Genomic DNA, 11,855 nt, shown 5'->3' with positions numbered 1-11,855 from the left:
GAGGGAGGGTCCTGTTTGCCCCCATCCCACCCACACTCACCGCAGAACTCTGCTGTCCTCCATGTCTCCACAACTACCCCGTGACTCTGGCAGGCAGTGACGTAGGCAGAGACACCCTGACACACCATGTCACGGTGTCCCTTGTAGTGACAGGCATCAAAAGCACAGTCCTGTAGGAATGGCTCCGGGCTGATGACATGGTGACACTCTCGGAAGGGTCCCTCTGCTTGGGCGATCACCCCACAGTACCTGTCTCCACGGTACAGCTGCATCTTCACTACATCACACACCAGGCAATCTGAGCCACAACCAGGTGAGCACCCAGGGACATCCCCCACTTTCCAGCTGTCACCCAGCTGGGTCTCATTGGAGGAGCGGTGGCCACCAGGGGTGACAAGGTCATCATCAGGGTCACCATTGGCATTGCCGCAGAGGCCACAGACAGCACCAGAGTAGGTGGTGGGGAGGATGACACGGGCGTAGCTGTACCAGTCAAAGGTGACAGTGACACCAAAGTCAGTGGTGACAAAGCCATGGACGCCACGGTAGAACACAGAAAAGTGAGGGTGGATGAAGGGAAGAGACACAAAGGCACCATCCACCTGTGGAAAGGGGAGGAAGACAAAAGGTGGAGACAGGAGGGAAGAGGTTTGAGATCATAATTTGGTAGTTTTATTTTATTTTGTTATTGTATTTTTATTTCTATTATAACTTGGGTTTATCTTATATTTTAATCCAATTTTTTCTTTTCACATTTATTTCTTCTTATTGACTTTTTACTGGCTTTCATTTCTACCTTTATGCTTTTTATTCCTATTTACTTTCTTTTGTGTTTGTATTTGAATTATTTTTATATTTCAATTAAAATATATATTTCAATAAAAAATATATATTTACTATAATTTGGGGTAAAAATTAGGGAAAAATAGGAATTTGGCTGAAAAAGAGGAAATTTGCAACAAAAAGTTTGATTTAGATGGAAAGGAGGATTTGTTAGGAAAAGGGGGAAGCATGGGAAAGAAAATGGAGTTTCATGGAAAACAGATGACTTGGGGAACTAGGAGGGCTGGGAAAATAGGATTTTTAGGGGAAAGAGGTGATTTTGGGGGAAAAAGTAGTATTTGAGAGATGAAAGGGGGATTTGAGTGAAAAGAAGAGAACTTGGACAGAAAAAGAGGAGAATTTGCAAAGAGGCATTTTAGGGGAGAAGATGAAATTTTTAGGTGAAAAGGGAATTTTGCAGGAAAAAAATAATTTTGAGGGCAAACTGGGGAACTTTGTGGAAAAAGAGGAAACTGAGAGGAAATGAAGAGCAATTTGGGGGAAAAGGGTGGAGTCCAAGGGTAAAAAGGGATACTTGGTGAAAAAAAAGTATTATGGGAGATAAAGGGTATTTGAAGGACAAAAAGGGGGATTTGGGAGAAAAAAAGGGGGCATCTGGGGTGAAATGTAGAGTATGGCATAAAAAAGGGTACTTGGGGGGAAATGGAAGATTTCAGAGGGACAAATATAATTAAAATGGTAAAAAAGGGGAATAAGAGGGAATTTGGGGATGAAATTAATTTTTTGAAAGGAATTTGGGATTCCTTGAGGGGTTCCCCACCTTGACTTTGCGTGGGTGCTCCTGGCTCATGCTGATGACACTCCCATAGACCTCCAGGTTGACAGTCTTGGTGAAGGACACGGCATGGCTGCCGCGGTGGTTGTTTTCCACGGTGACATTGAAGGGGACCAGAGTGGGCTTGGGGATGCAGAGAGCAGCAAACTGGTAGATGCAGGAGCCTTGAAAGTCAAACCTCACGCCATCAAAGGTGGTGTAGTGTGGGTCACCTGTCCCAATGCAGGTGTAGTGCTTCTTGGGTGTACACCTGGCGATGCCATTAACTATGACACACTTCTCATGGGATCTACATCCCCCTGGCTTGCAAGTCACCATCCCTGAACCCTGACACTGGCACTGCTTCTGGCAGCTCCCATCTTCCCAAAATTCCTCATGGAGCTTGTAGGAGTGATTGTTGTGGTAACAAGCAGAGCCTGTGGTGCTGGGGCTGTTTGTTGCCTTGATGTCTACAAGAGATATAAAAGTCTGTGAGACATCACACAGGGATGGTCCTCAGGATAGCCACAGTGGAATTTCATGTGTTGTGGACACCTGAAGTCAAATCAGGAGGGCTTAGCAGTATTTTAGGGTAAACCAACCAATGCAAGCCTTCCTTGTAATGGAGGTGTTGGGTACATTGACACCTAAACCAATCTATAGTTCAAGATACACCCACAGGGACAACCCTCAGGAAAAAATCTCTGCACAATTCCCTGGTTTTTGGGCAGCTGGAGTGAGATCAGGTAGATTTTGAGGTCATTCCATCCCCACTGGTTTTATTGATACCTACAACAAAGGTTGTGGAGTCCATGAGACACCAAGAAGGGATGGCCTTCACGAAAATGTTGGTATAATTCCATGTGTTACAGACACGTGGAGTCAAATTAGGTGGATGGGTGGATTATGGGATGTTTTGGGGTTGAAAGACACATTGATTGTGTTGATGTCTACAACTATTGCTCTAGACTAATACCCACAGCTCTGTTCTTACATAGATCCTCTTCTCCCTTCCCCACATCCTCACAGATGCCAACATGAACTCACCACACCCTTCCATGCCCTGTACAGTCTCCTGGTCTCCACAATCTTCATGGCATGAAGAATCTCTCCAGCTTTCTGCCCAATCCTCGCCACCTTCACCAGGAATGCCATTGGGAACCATGGCTTCATCATCTGTATCCTCATTGAAGTTTCCACAGAGGCCACAGCTGGCCCCAAAATAGCTGCTGGGCACTGCCACCATGATAACCTGGTCCTCATCATAGGTCACCTGCAGCCCAAAATCCGTCTGGAGGATGGTCCGACCCTCATTTTGGAAAATCTGGACTTTTCCCTCTTCCAGGGTGGCTGGAAGGTTGGTGGGCTTGTGGTTAACCTTGTGGGGCAGGAAGATGAGGAAGAGGGTTAAACCTCAGAAGGTGGTGTCCAATCCCACAAAAACCACATCGGTACAAACAGAGGGAGAAATGATTTTGTGAATAATCAGTTCTCATTATAAACCAGAATTTTTGCCCTAGTTCCTAGAGATTTACACCAAGAGAACTCAAAAATCTGAACAATTTTCTACATCTTCTGAGCTAATCTTGTTTATATGAAGACCAGGGCTGGAAAAAAAAGCAACAGATTCCAACTGGAAAACTGATTGGGAATGGAAATATTTCCCCAAATTCCACTGGTGTGGCAGTTCCACTTATTTTTTAAGGCCACCATCAATATTGCAATCATTTATCCTCTCACACTTTTTTTTTTGTGTTTTTCCTTTATTTTGGGAGGTCAAACTCCCTCAGAAATTTTAATCCACTTTGAACAAATGGGGTTTTATTGGGAACAATGTATCCGACACCTGGGGAAACTCACCTGGACGGCCTTGTTCTCACCAGCACGGATGGAGATATTGTAGGTGTAGACGTAGACATTGGCCAATGGCTTCTGGGAGTGATCCCGGCTCCGCTGCTCCTCCACAGTGAAGGGCTCCAGGGTGGGGTCTGCCCCACAGTACCTGGCCAGTGTGTACCTGCAGCCACCACTGGAGGACACGGAGGCCCCATCAAAGGTGTGGTACTGCAGGGATGGGGAGCCTGTGCAGGTGCCCAGGTAGTCATGGCGACAGGTGGGTGAGCCCTTGTCCAGGTGACAGCTCTCCTTGGAGCGGCACTGCATCTGCCGGCAGGGGTCTGCAAGTTTATTAGTGACAGAGGATTAAATTCTATTAATTGATTACATTATTGATATATCTAAGTATATATTTATTTATAGGTTTTACATGCTTTTGCATGTAATTACACCTAAGTTTTTCTGTTTTATTTATAAATATCTATATATTATCTCTGTTTAGATATTATTTATCCACATATTGCTTATGTATTTCCATAATACAGAATTATTAAAAATTAATAATTTTATAATAATATTATAAAATATATAAAATATATATAATAAATATAATAATATTATAAAATTATATAAAAATATATACCAATAATATAAAAATATAATAAAAATATTATTCTAAATAATGTATAATTATAAACATGTTATATTATATGTATATTTGTCTCTAATACTTAGATATTTACAATTTATTATGTTTATATTTATAGTGATTTTTATATATTATTTATGTATTTCTCCATTGATTCTTATTCATTTATCATATTAGATTTTTTTAATATTATTCCCATATGTTTGTATTTTTAAAATATTACTATTATAATATATATTATTATAATACAATATTATGCAATGCTATTATTATTTAATTGATCTTTGTTACTTGCATGATTACATATAATTAAATATAATTAGTATAAATATCTGTTATTGATATCTATATAATTCTATATCCTTTATTGATACCAAAGTCCACCTCCACTCACCACTGTCACAAGCTCCCTCTGCTCCATAGCGCTTCCCTTGTCCCATCCCGATGTTCCATGCCCCAAATGCCACCGTCTCATGCTCCACACGATGGATTCCAAATCCACTTCCCAAATTTATCCCAACCCATGAATATTCTGTCCCGGGAATAGGCTCCCACACCACACTCCCTAATGGCCTCTGGTTCAGCAGTATTCCAGCAGTTTCTGCCGTCTTGGCTACCAGCAGAATGCGGTTGTCGTATCCCTCCAGTGCAACAATGCTGTAGGAGTTGCAGTAATTAGTTATGTCTGGGATGCTGATAAAAAACGGCTCAAAGGCCACTGCACCACTGTTTCTGCCACTTCCCAACAGAAAAACCTGGACACCATCTTCGGAACTGAGGAACACGCCCTTTGGAGATTGGGTGTCATAGAGCAGTGAGTGATTGGGTTGTATCTCTCGTGTGGTCTCGGTGACTTCACCATGACCTGTGACACGTGTTGGTTGGGCAGCAGTGATGTAGATGAGGTTGGATTGTCGTTGGAAGGGCAGAGGTGGCACAAGGAAGGATTTTCCCCACTGGGCAATAGGGTGGAGCTGTTCCACCACATGATCACAGCGGCTCAGCCTGCCCACGCAGGTGTGACCGCTGAAAACAGCCACCGGTCTCTGTGCCACCACCCGTGTTCCAGAAAGATCAGCTACACTCTGGATCTGTGCTGCTTGGAATGGCTCCAGTGGGATGGTAAGAGTGGAGCCACGTTGGTGCAGTCGTCCACGAAAGATGACATCGGCATTGAGGTGAATGTTGACTGTGGTGGGTTGATCCCAAGCAGCCACCACAAACTGGGCATTGCGGGTGGGGCCAGGGTTGGGAGTGACCACGTGATATTCTGTCCCCCACCTGTGGACCGGAATAATAACAGCAGAGTCAGCTGCCATGGGTTTGTCGTTGACCATCACTGCAGTGATGGTGGCAGTGGTCTTCACCACCACAGCGTTTTCAAAAATTTGGCTTCCCACCATTTCAGCTTGGGGTGGGATCTTCACCAGGACTGGTTGGTTGGCAGCTGCCTGCACTGTCATCCGTAAACCCGGTCTCTTCATGGAGATGGTGGCAGTGGTGGACAGGGAAGGGCCAGTGAGGAGGAGGAGGCGGAAATCGCTGCGAAGGGTGCGCTGGTCACCATTCTGTAGGAAGGCCACCAGGAACTCATCACCCAGGTGAGGTGGTGACATCTCAGAGGTGATGCTGAGAGCATAGAGGAGAGCTGGGGGGAGGAAGAAGAGGGGTGGGTAATTTCATGGATTATTGATTTGATGAAGATTTGATTTGTTTGATGGATAACTGGTTTGATGGACACATGATTTCATGGGCCACTGATTGCTAGATTATTGATTTGATAACTTGATCAGTTTGGTGGATTATTGGTTAAGGAATTATTAATTTAATGAGTTAGTAATTAGATAAATTATTGGCTTGATGGACTTTCAATCTGGTAGACCTTTTATTTAATTTACTAGACTATTAATCTGGTGGATCATTGATTTAATGGATTATTGATTCAATAGATTATTGAACTAATGGACTTTTGAGTCAATGGATTAATAAATTGATGGACTTTTTATTGGGCAGACTGTTGATTTGATGAAGTGTTAATTTCATGGGTCATTGATTTTGATTTGACAGTTTATTGAGTTTATGGACTATGGATTTAATTTGATGGGATATTATTTTGGAGAAAAAAAAGTAAATTAACACTGATCTGATGGATTACAGCTTTAATGGATCACAGATTTGATTGACTTGATTGATTTTATGAACTATCAATTTGTTAGATCTGATTTGATGGAGTGTTAATTTGATCATTGATTTGATTAATTTTTCATACACTCATTCTCTAGTTGGAGGAAGAAGTAAGCGTGAACTTCAGTTGGGAGCGTAAACTCTGAACAAATATTCAATGAATTAGATTCATCTGCTGGATCATCATTCACAGAAACAAAACATTTGAACAATCATGAATTTGATGAAAACCCAATTAATTTCCTGGGCAAAAGATCAAGCTTTTGAGCTGGGAAATCCTTCTTATGGGCAGTAAGACCCTTATTTTGAGGAAATTCATTATTTCAGGGGAATTTTACAGTTTTTGGGGCATTTTCTCACCTGGTTTCAACTTACCTGAGAACATAACAATCCAGAACCATTTCAGCATGTATGCTTTTTCTGAGCCACTATCCATGATGTTCTGGGTGCAAAAGGTAAAAAACCACTCAGATTCTCATATTTTTTGAAATCTCACTAGAATTTTCCCAAAATTCACCACTTCTTGACATAAAACTCAAAATCTGTGTGTTTCAGCTTTGTACAAAAATCAGTGTTGTACTGAATTTGTCCCCAAAATCTGTTCTTCTCATTCAAGCTACCCACAACTTCTCTGTTTTAATTGCATTTACTCAAAAATTTGAATTTTATTGTACCTGAAGTCAAAATTGGATTTTGGGGGGCCTTTCCACACACCTTCCCCCACCATACCAGGTACTTAGAATCTCTTTTCCCTTTTCCTCTTTTCTTCTTTCCCCTTTTCCTCCCATTTACTTTTTCCTCTTCTTAATTTTTTGTGATTTCCTCTTTTATCCTTATTTTCCCCATTCTTTATTTTGCTTCTCTTTTCCATTTTCTCCTCTTTTCCCCAAATCCCATTTTTCTATCCAAATCCCCTTTTGGCTTTTCCATTTCTTCATCTTTTTTCCCTCTTCTATCCCCTTTCCCGTTTTTTTACTTCTCCACTTATTTCATTTTCTTGCCCTTTTATCCTTTACTCCCCCTTTTCCCTCTTCTTTCTCCACTTTAATTTTTATTTTCTTCTTCCTCCTTGGTTTCTTTTTTCTACCCCTTTTTCTCTTGCCTCACTCTTTCCCTTTTCTGCTTTTCCCCCTTTCCCACATTTTCCCCTGTTTTTTTCCCTTCTTTCCCTAGTTTTCCTTTCCTCCCCCTTTTTCTATTTTCTCTTTTTTTGCCTTTTTCCCCTTACCCCACATTTTCCCAGTATTTTTTCTTTTCCTCTCTTTTTCCCCAAATTTCCCTTTCCTCCCCCTTTTTCCTTTCCTCCTTCTTTCCCCCTTTTCTTCTCTCTTCTTCCTTTCCTTCCTTTTCCCCCTCTCTTACTCTCTTCCATCACTCTATCCTGCCTTTTTCTTCCCCAAATCCCTTCACAAACCTTCCAATCCCACTGCTCCCAGGACTGAACTCAGGGCCAGGGAGGGGGGTGGGGGGGGTGGGGAGGGAGTCGGGGATTGGGGAAGAGGAGAGGGCTTGAGGAGTTTTCAGGAGGATTTTCCCACTTTAGAGTCTTTCCTGCCAAAAAAAACCTATCAGTTATTAGATCTATGTTTGCCCTTACCTGCCTTTGGCCCCGTTTGATCCCAGCTTAGCTCTGTATCCCCAAAGAGCTCCGTTTTATCCCCAAATCTGGGAAGAAAACACAATCCCAGGACAGGAGATCTGGCTCCTCCCTCAATTATTTTTAATTTTGGCAGAAAAAGGGGGAAGAAAATGACTAATCTAGGCACCCCCAGAGACCACCCCACCCAATGATGTGAGATAATTTTTGGCCAGAAAAGGTGAAAACAGAGAGAAAAACAAGGATTTTTTTGTTAAAACTGATGTCAAAATTTGGAATTACCAGATATCAAGGGTTTTTTGCCCAATGTGGTTTAAATTATTCCACAATGACAAGGAGATGAGCGAGCAGAAATAACATATTTTTTGGAAAATAGGGAGTCTGGTTGGGGTAAAAAGAGAGGGAAAATAGCAAAAAGAAAAGGGGAAGGAGGGATTTTTTAAAAAAAAACAAACATTTTGTGGGTTGAAGAATTGACAGAATCAATTCCTCAACCAGGCCAATGGCATGATGTGCACTGGAGGCGAAGTGCCAGATCCTGTCCCTGGGTCACAACAACCCCTGCAGCTCCAAGCTGGGGCACAGTGGCTGGGAAGCCACTCATAAAAGGCCCTGGGGACAGTCATGACAGCAGCAAAACCTGAGCCAGCTGTTCCAGGTGGCCAAGAAGTCAAATAGCCTCTGGGCTGTCCCAACAATGGTGTGGCAGCAGGAGCAGGGCAGTGACCATACCCTGTGCTGGCACTGCTGAGGCCACACCTCAAATTCTGGGAGCAGTTTAGTGTCCCTCATGGCAAGACAGACATTGAGGGGCTGGAGGATGTCCAGAGAAGGTAACAGAGCTGAGGAAGGATCTGGAGAATCAGGAGCAGCTGAGGGAGCCTGGTGGGTGCTCAGTCTCGGGAAAATGATGATTAAGGGTGAATTTATCACTTTCTGCAATTACCTGGAAAAGAGGTTTTTGCCTCTGTTGAGGTGGGAGTGAATCTTTTCTACCATGCCACCAGCAGCAGGACAAGAGGAAATGGTCTCAAGCTGTGCCAAGGGAGATTCAGGCTGGACATCAGGAGGAATTTCTTCACAGAAATGATGATTGGGCGTTGGAATGGTTTGCTCAGGGAGGTGGTATAATCACATCCCTGGAGTGTTCAAGAAATATCTGGACAAGGCCCTCAGTGCTGAGGTCTGCTTGACATGGAGTGTTCAGTTAAAGGTTGGATTTGAGAATCTTGGAGTTCTCCTCCAGCCTCAATGAGATCCTGTGATTCTGTGAGTAGGAGTCAAGGGTCAAGAGGGGTAAAGTTGTGTCTTGCATGTTTTGTGTCTTGTGATGTCCAAATGTATTTTAAGTGCCACATTTTGGGGGTGTGTGCCAAGCTGCCTGTTGTGGGTTGTGTCTCTTGTGCACATGGCTGACACGTGACTTCATACTATGCAAGACCCCAGAAATGAACACCCAAAAAGGCAAAATTAGATTAATTCTGTCACATTTCACCCCAAACCCCCTCAGATCCTCTGCAACTGTGGGAACAGTGAGGGTAATCCACTCTACCAGAGGGAAGGGGTCAGGGGTGTATTATTATGATGGTGATATAAGTGTGATGACATCACCATGGGTGCCATGACAAGGACAAGGACATGGACACTACAGTGTCTTAGCTGCAATTTTATTGCTCTGATAGAGGTTGGCATGATCTTGACCTGTACAGTGACTTCACTGGTGATAAGAATGGCAGTGGTGATTTCCCTCTGCAGAACTCCCCTCAATTCACCTAGATGAGATATCAACAGTCCAAGAGGAAGAGCCACTTCCCACCCAAATCCCCAGTACCCCCAAAAAATCCCCAAATTCCCTTCAGAAATCAAAATCTTCCTCACATATTATTCCATAAAATATCTACCTTTGCCCACCAAACTTCCAATTGTTCCCCAAATGCCCAGTTTTCTTTTAATTTAACCCTAAATTCTCAATATTCCAGTCAAGATTCCCACTCTTCCCCCCAGATACCTAATTTTCCCCAACAAATTTGGTCTTCCCCTAAATTCACAGTGGTCTTCCCACAGTCACAAATTATTGCCCCAAATCCCCTCTTTTCCCCCCCTCACTCCTGAATTTACTGCCCAAATTCCCTCAAAATTCCCAATTTTCTCCTCCCACTTTACAACCAGTTGTTTTCTACTGGGGAGGATCCACACCTGTCACCTGGAAGTCATCCACCTGAAAGACCCAGCGTCCCGGGACCTTGACATTGGAGGTGGTGGTGATGTTGATGATGGCATCGGTTTGGGATCCGGGAATGTTGTAGAAGTTGGTGTCATCACCACTATTGAATCCTGCCTGGAAAACTGGGGGGATGAATCTATAAGGGCTGACCCCACCCAAAGGGGTAGTTGGCCCCCAGAAGGGTTTTAGGATGTGAACATATTTGGTGTCACCTAGAAATGATATGAACCAATCCATGACCATCACTATCATGATCATAATCTCCACAAGAAGCCTGTCTTCTTCATCATCATCATCATCATCATCATCATCATCACTTTCATCACCACGATCATCATTATGATCTCCAATTGTCGCTCTATTAGGAATGGCGAGGACACAGACTCTCATGGAGTCAGGAGAATTTTTCTAGTTTATTGCTTCAGGTCTCTTTATAGACCAATATGTGGAAAGTACAGAAAGGAAACTCTTATTGGTTAGTAAACTGCTACATCACCATCATTGGTCAGTGGTGCACACCGCCCCCTGACTTTCTCCTGCAAGGAAAACAAGAGAGAGACAACACCTGCAAGGGCTGTTTTCTGTCTTTGAGGATTGTTTTTAAATCCTCCCATGAATTTCTCAGGCTAGCTCTCAGGCACGACTGAGAGCTATGTGGCCTGTAATAACTACAGGCACTCTGGTTCAGATTTAACATCCATAATTCACCCCTTTTGTTAGAAAAAATAAAAAGGCAGTGTTTGTAACGTCCTGCTGGGCCCTTGCAGGGGAGAGAACAAGCACAGCACAAGAGGTTTCTTTTAACAGAACCTGGAATGGATGCCGATTTAGAATGTTGGCTTATGTTTTGATGTTTAAGAATTGTTTTCTTTGCAATGGTTGAGTCTAATATAACTAATTTAGTGAATTAATACACACACTATATAAAATATGGTTAGTCTGTTCAAACTGACAGTCTAACTTGTCGATAGAAAAGTTTTAAAGAACACTAAGGTGACAAATTTACTTTACTTACATCTAGATTTAGTGAAACTCTACTTAATTCTACTATGCAAAATCTATAAATTTTTTACAGATCAATTAACAGTGTTGGGAAGTTGTAGAGTAGAGATGGTAGTTTTGTCAGGATCAGGTTGCTGTTATTGTTAACTGGTTTGAAGTTTGCATGTTTGGTAGAAAGTTGGCTTTGTTGCTGTCTGCTGTAGGATGTAGACTCGTTTAGGATGATTTCTGGCTGTCAGAACAGTAGTTCATGAATTCAGGGAGGTCCAGGGAACTCGAAGTTACCATATCCTCGCGGCTGGTTGTCAGCTCTGCAAACACAAGACTCAAAAGGTATAAGGTGAGCAAACTGGGGTCCTGCAGGGATAGGAACAAGAGGGGTTAGTGTGGAACCCACGGCAGAAATTGCAGGACTTTGGTTTGCTCGGGCTGCTGGAGGCAACGGGGGAGGCTGCCTCTAACTGCAGACTCAGGTGATGGGGGAGAACGCGAGGCGGGGCGAGGTGAAGCCGGCGCAGCGCAGCTCACCCCCTGCAAGGCGGGAGGGACGCGCCGGCCGGGGCACACCTCGCAGAGTCCCGGCACCGTCTCGCGGGACAACTCGGGCTCGCAGGAGAGGGACTTGGCAGCACGGGGCTGGCAGAACTCGGCCCGGCGTCTGCAGCACAGTTCACGCATGTGCGGGCTGCGCTGGCGAGCGAGATCGCTCTTCTCCCCTGCCGCTTCTTCACTGGAACGAGAGCGAGCGCGAGGTGAGCGCAAGTTC

General features: G+C 43.6%; 1 protein-coding gene across 3 annotated transcripts in view; it reads right to left on the bottom strand.

Annotated features, from left to right (window-relative positions):
* LOC107215724 (IgGFc-binding protein-like) overlaps positions 1 to 7,972 on the bottom strand; it is a 12,937-nt gene extending 4,965 nt beyond the window's left edge. For all 3 annotated transcript variants that reach the window (XM_015652102.1, XM_015652103.1, XM_015652101.1), the window contains exons 1-7: positions 7,864 to 7,972; positions 6,642 to 6,708; positions 4,477 to 5,730; positions 3,458 to 3,774; positions 2,645 to 2,975; positions 1,604 to 2,067; positions 41 to 602 (exon numbers count right to left, since the gene is read on the bottom strand). In XM_015652102.1, the coding sequence (XP_015507588.1) occupies positions 41 to 602; positions 1,604 to 2,067; positions 2,645 to 2,975; positions 3,458 to 3,774; positions 4,477 to 5,730; positions 6,642 to 6,702 (2,989 nt within the window). In that variant the 5' untranslated portion in view covers positions 6,703 to 6,708; positions 7,864 to 7,972. The remainder of the gene's footprint in view (positions 1 to 40; positions 603 to 1,603; positions 2,068 to 2,644; positions 2,976 to 3,457; positions 3,775 to 4,476; positions 5,731 to 6,641; positions 6,709 to 7,863) is intronic.
* Positions 7,973 to 11,855: the final 3,883 nt, after the last annotated feature.

Source organism: Parus major, chromosome Z, assembly GCF_001522545.3.
Source record: "Parus major isolate Abel chromosome Z, Parus_major1.1, whole genome shotgun sequence".
Lineage (NCBI taxonomy): Eukaryota > Metazoa > Chordata > Aves > Passeriformes > Paridae > Parus > Parus major.
Note: the sequence above shows the minus strand (reverse complement) of the source record. Positions and strands in the feature narration are given on the sequence as shown.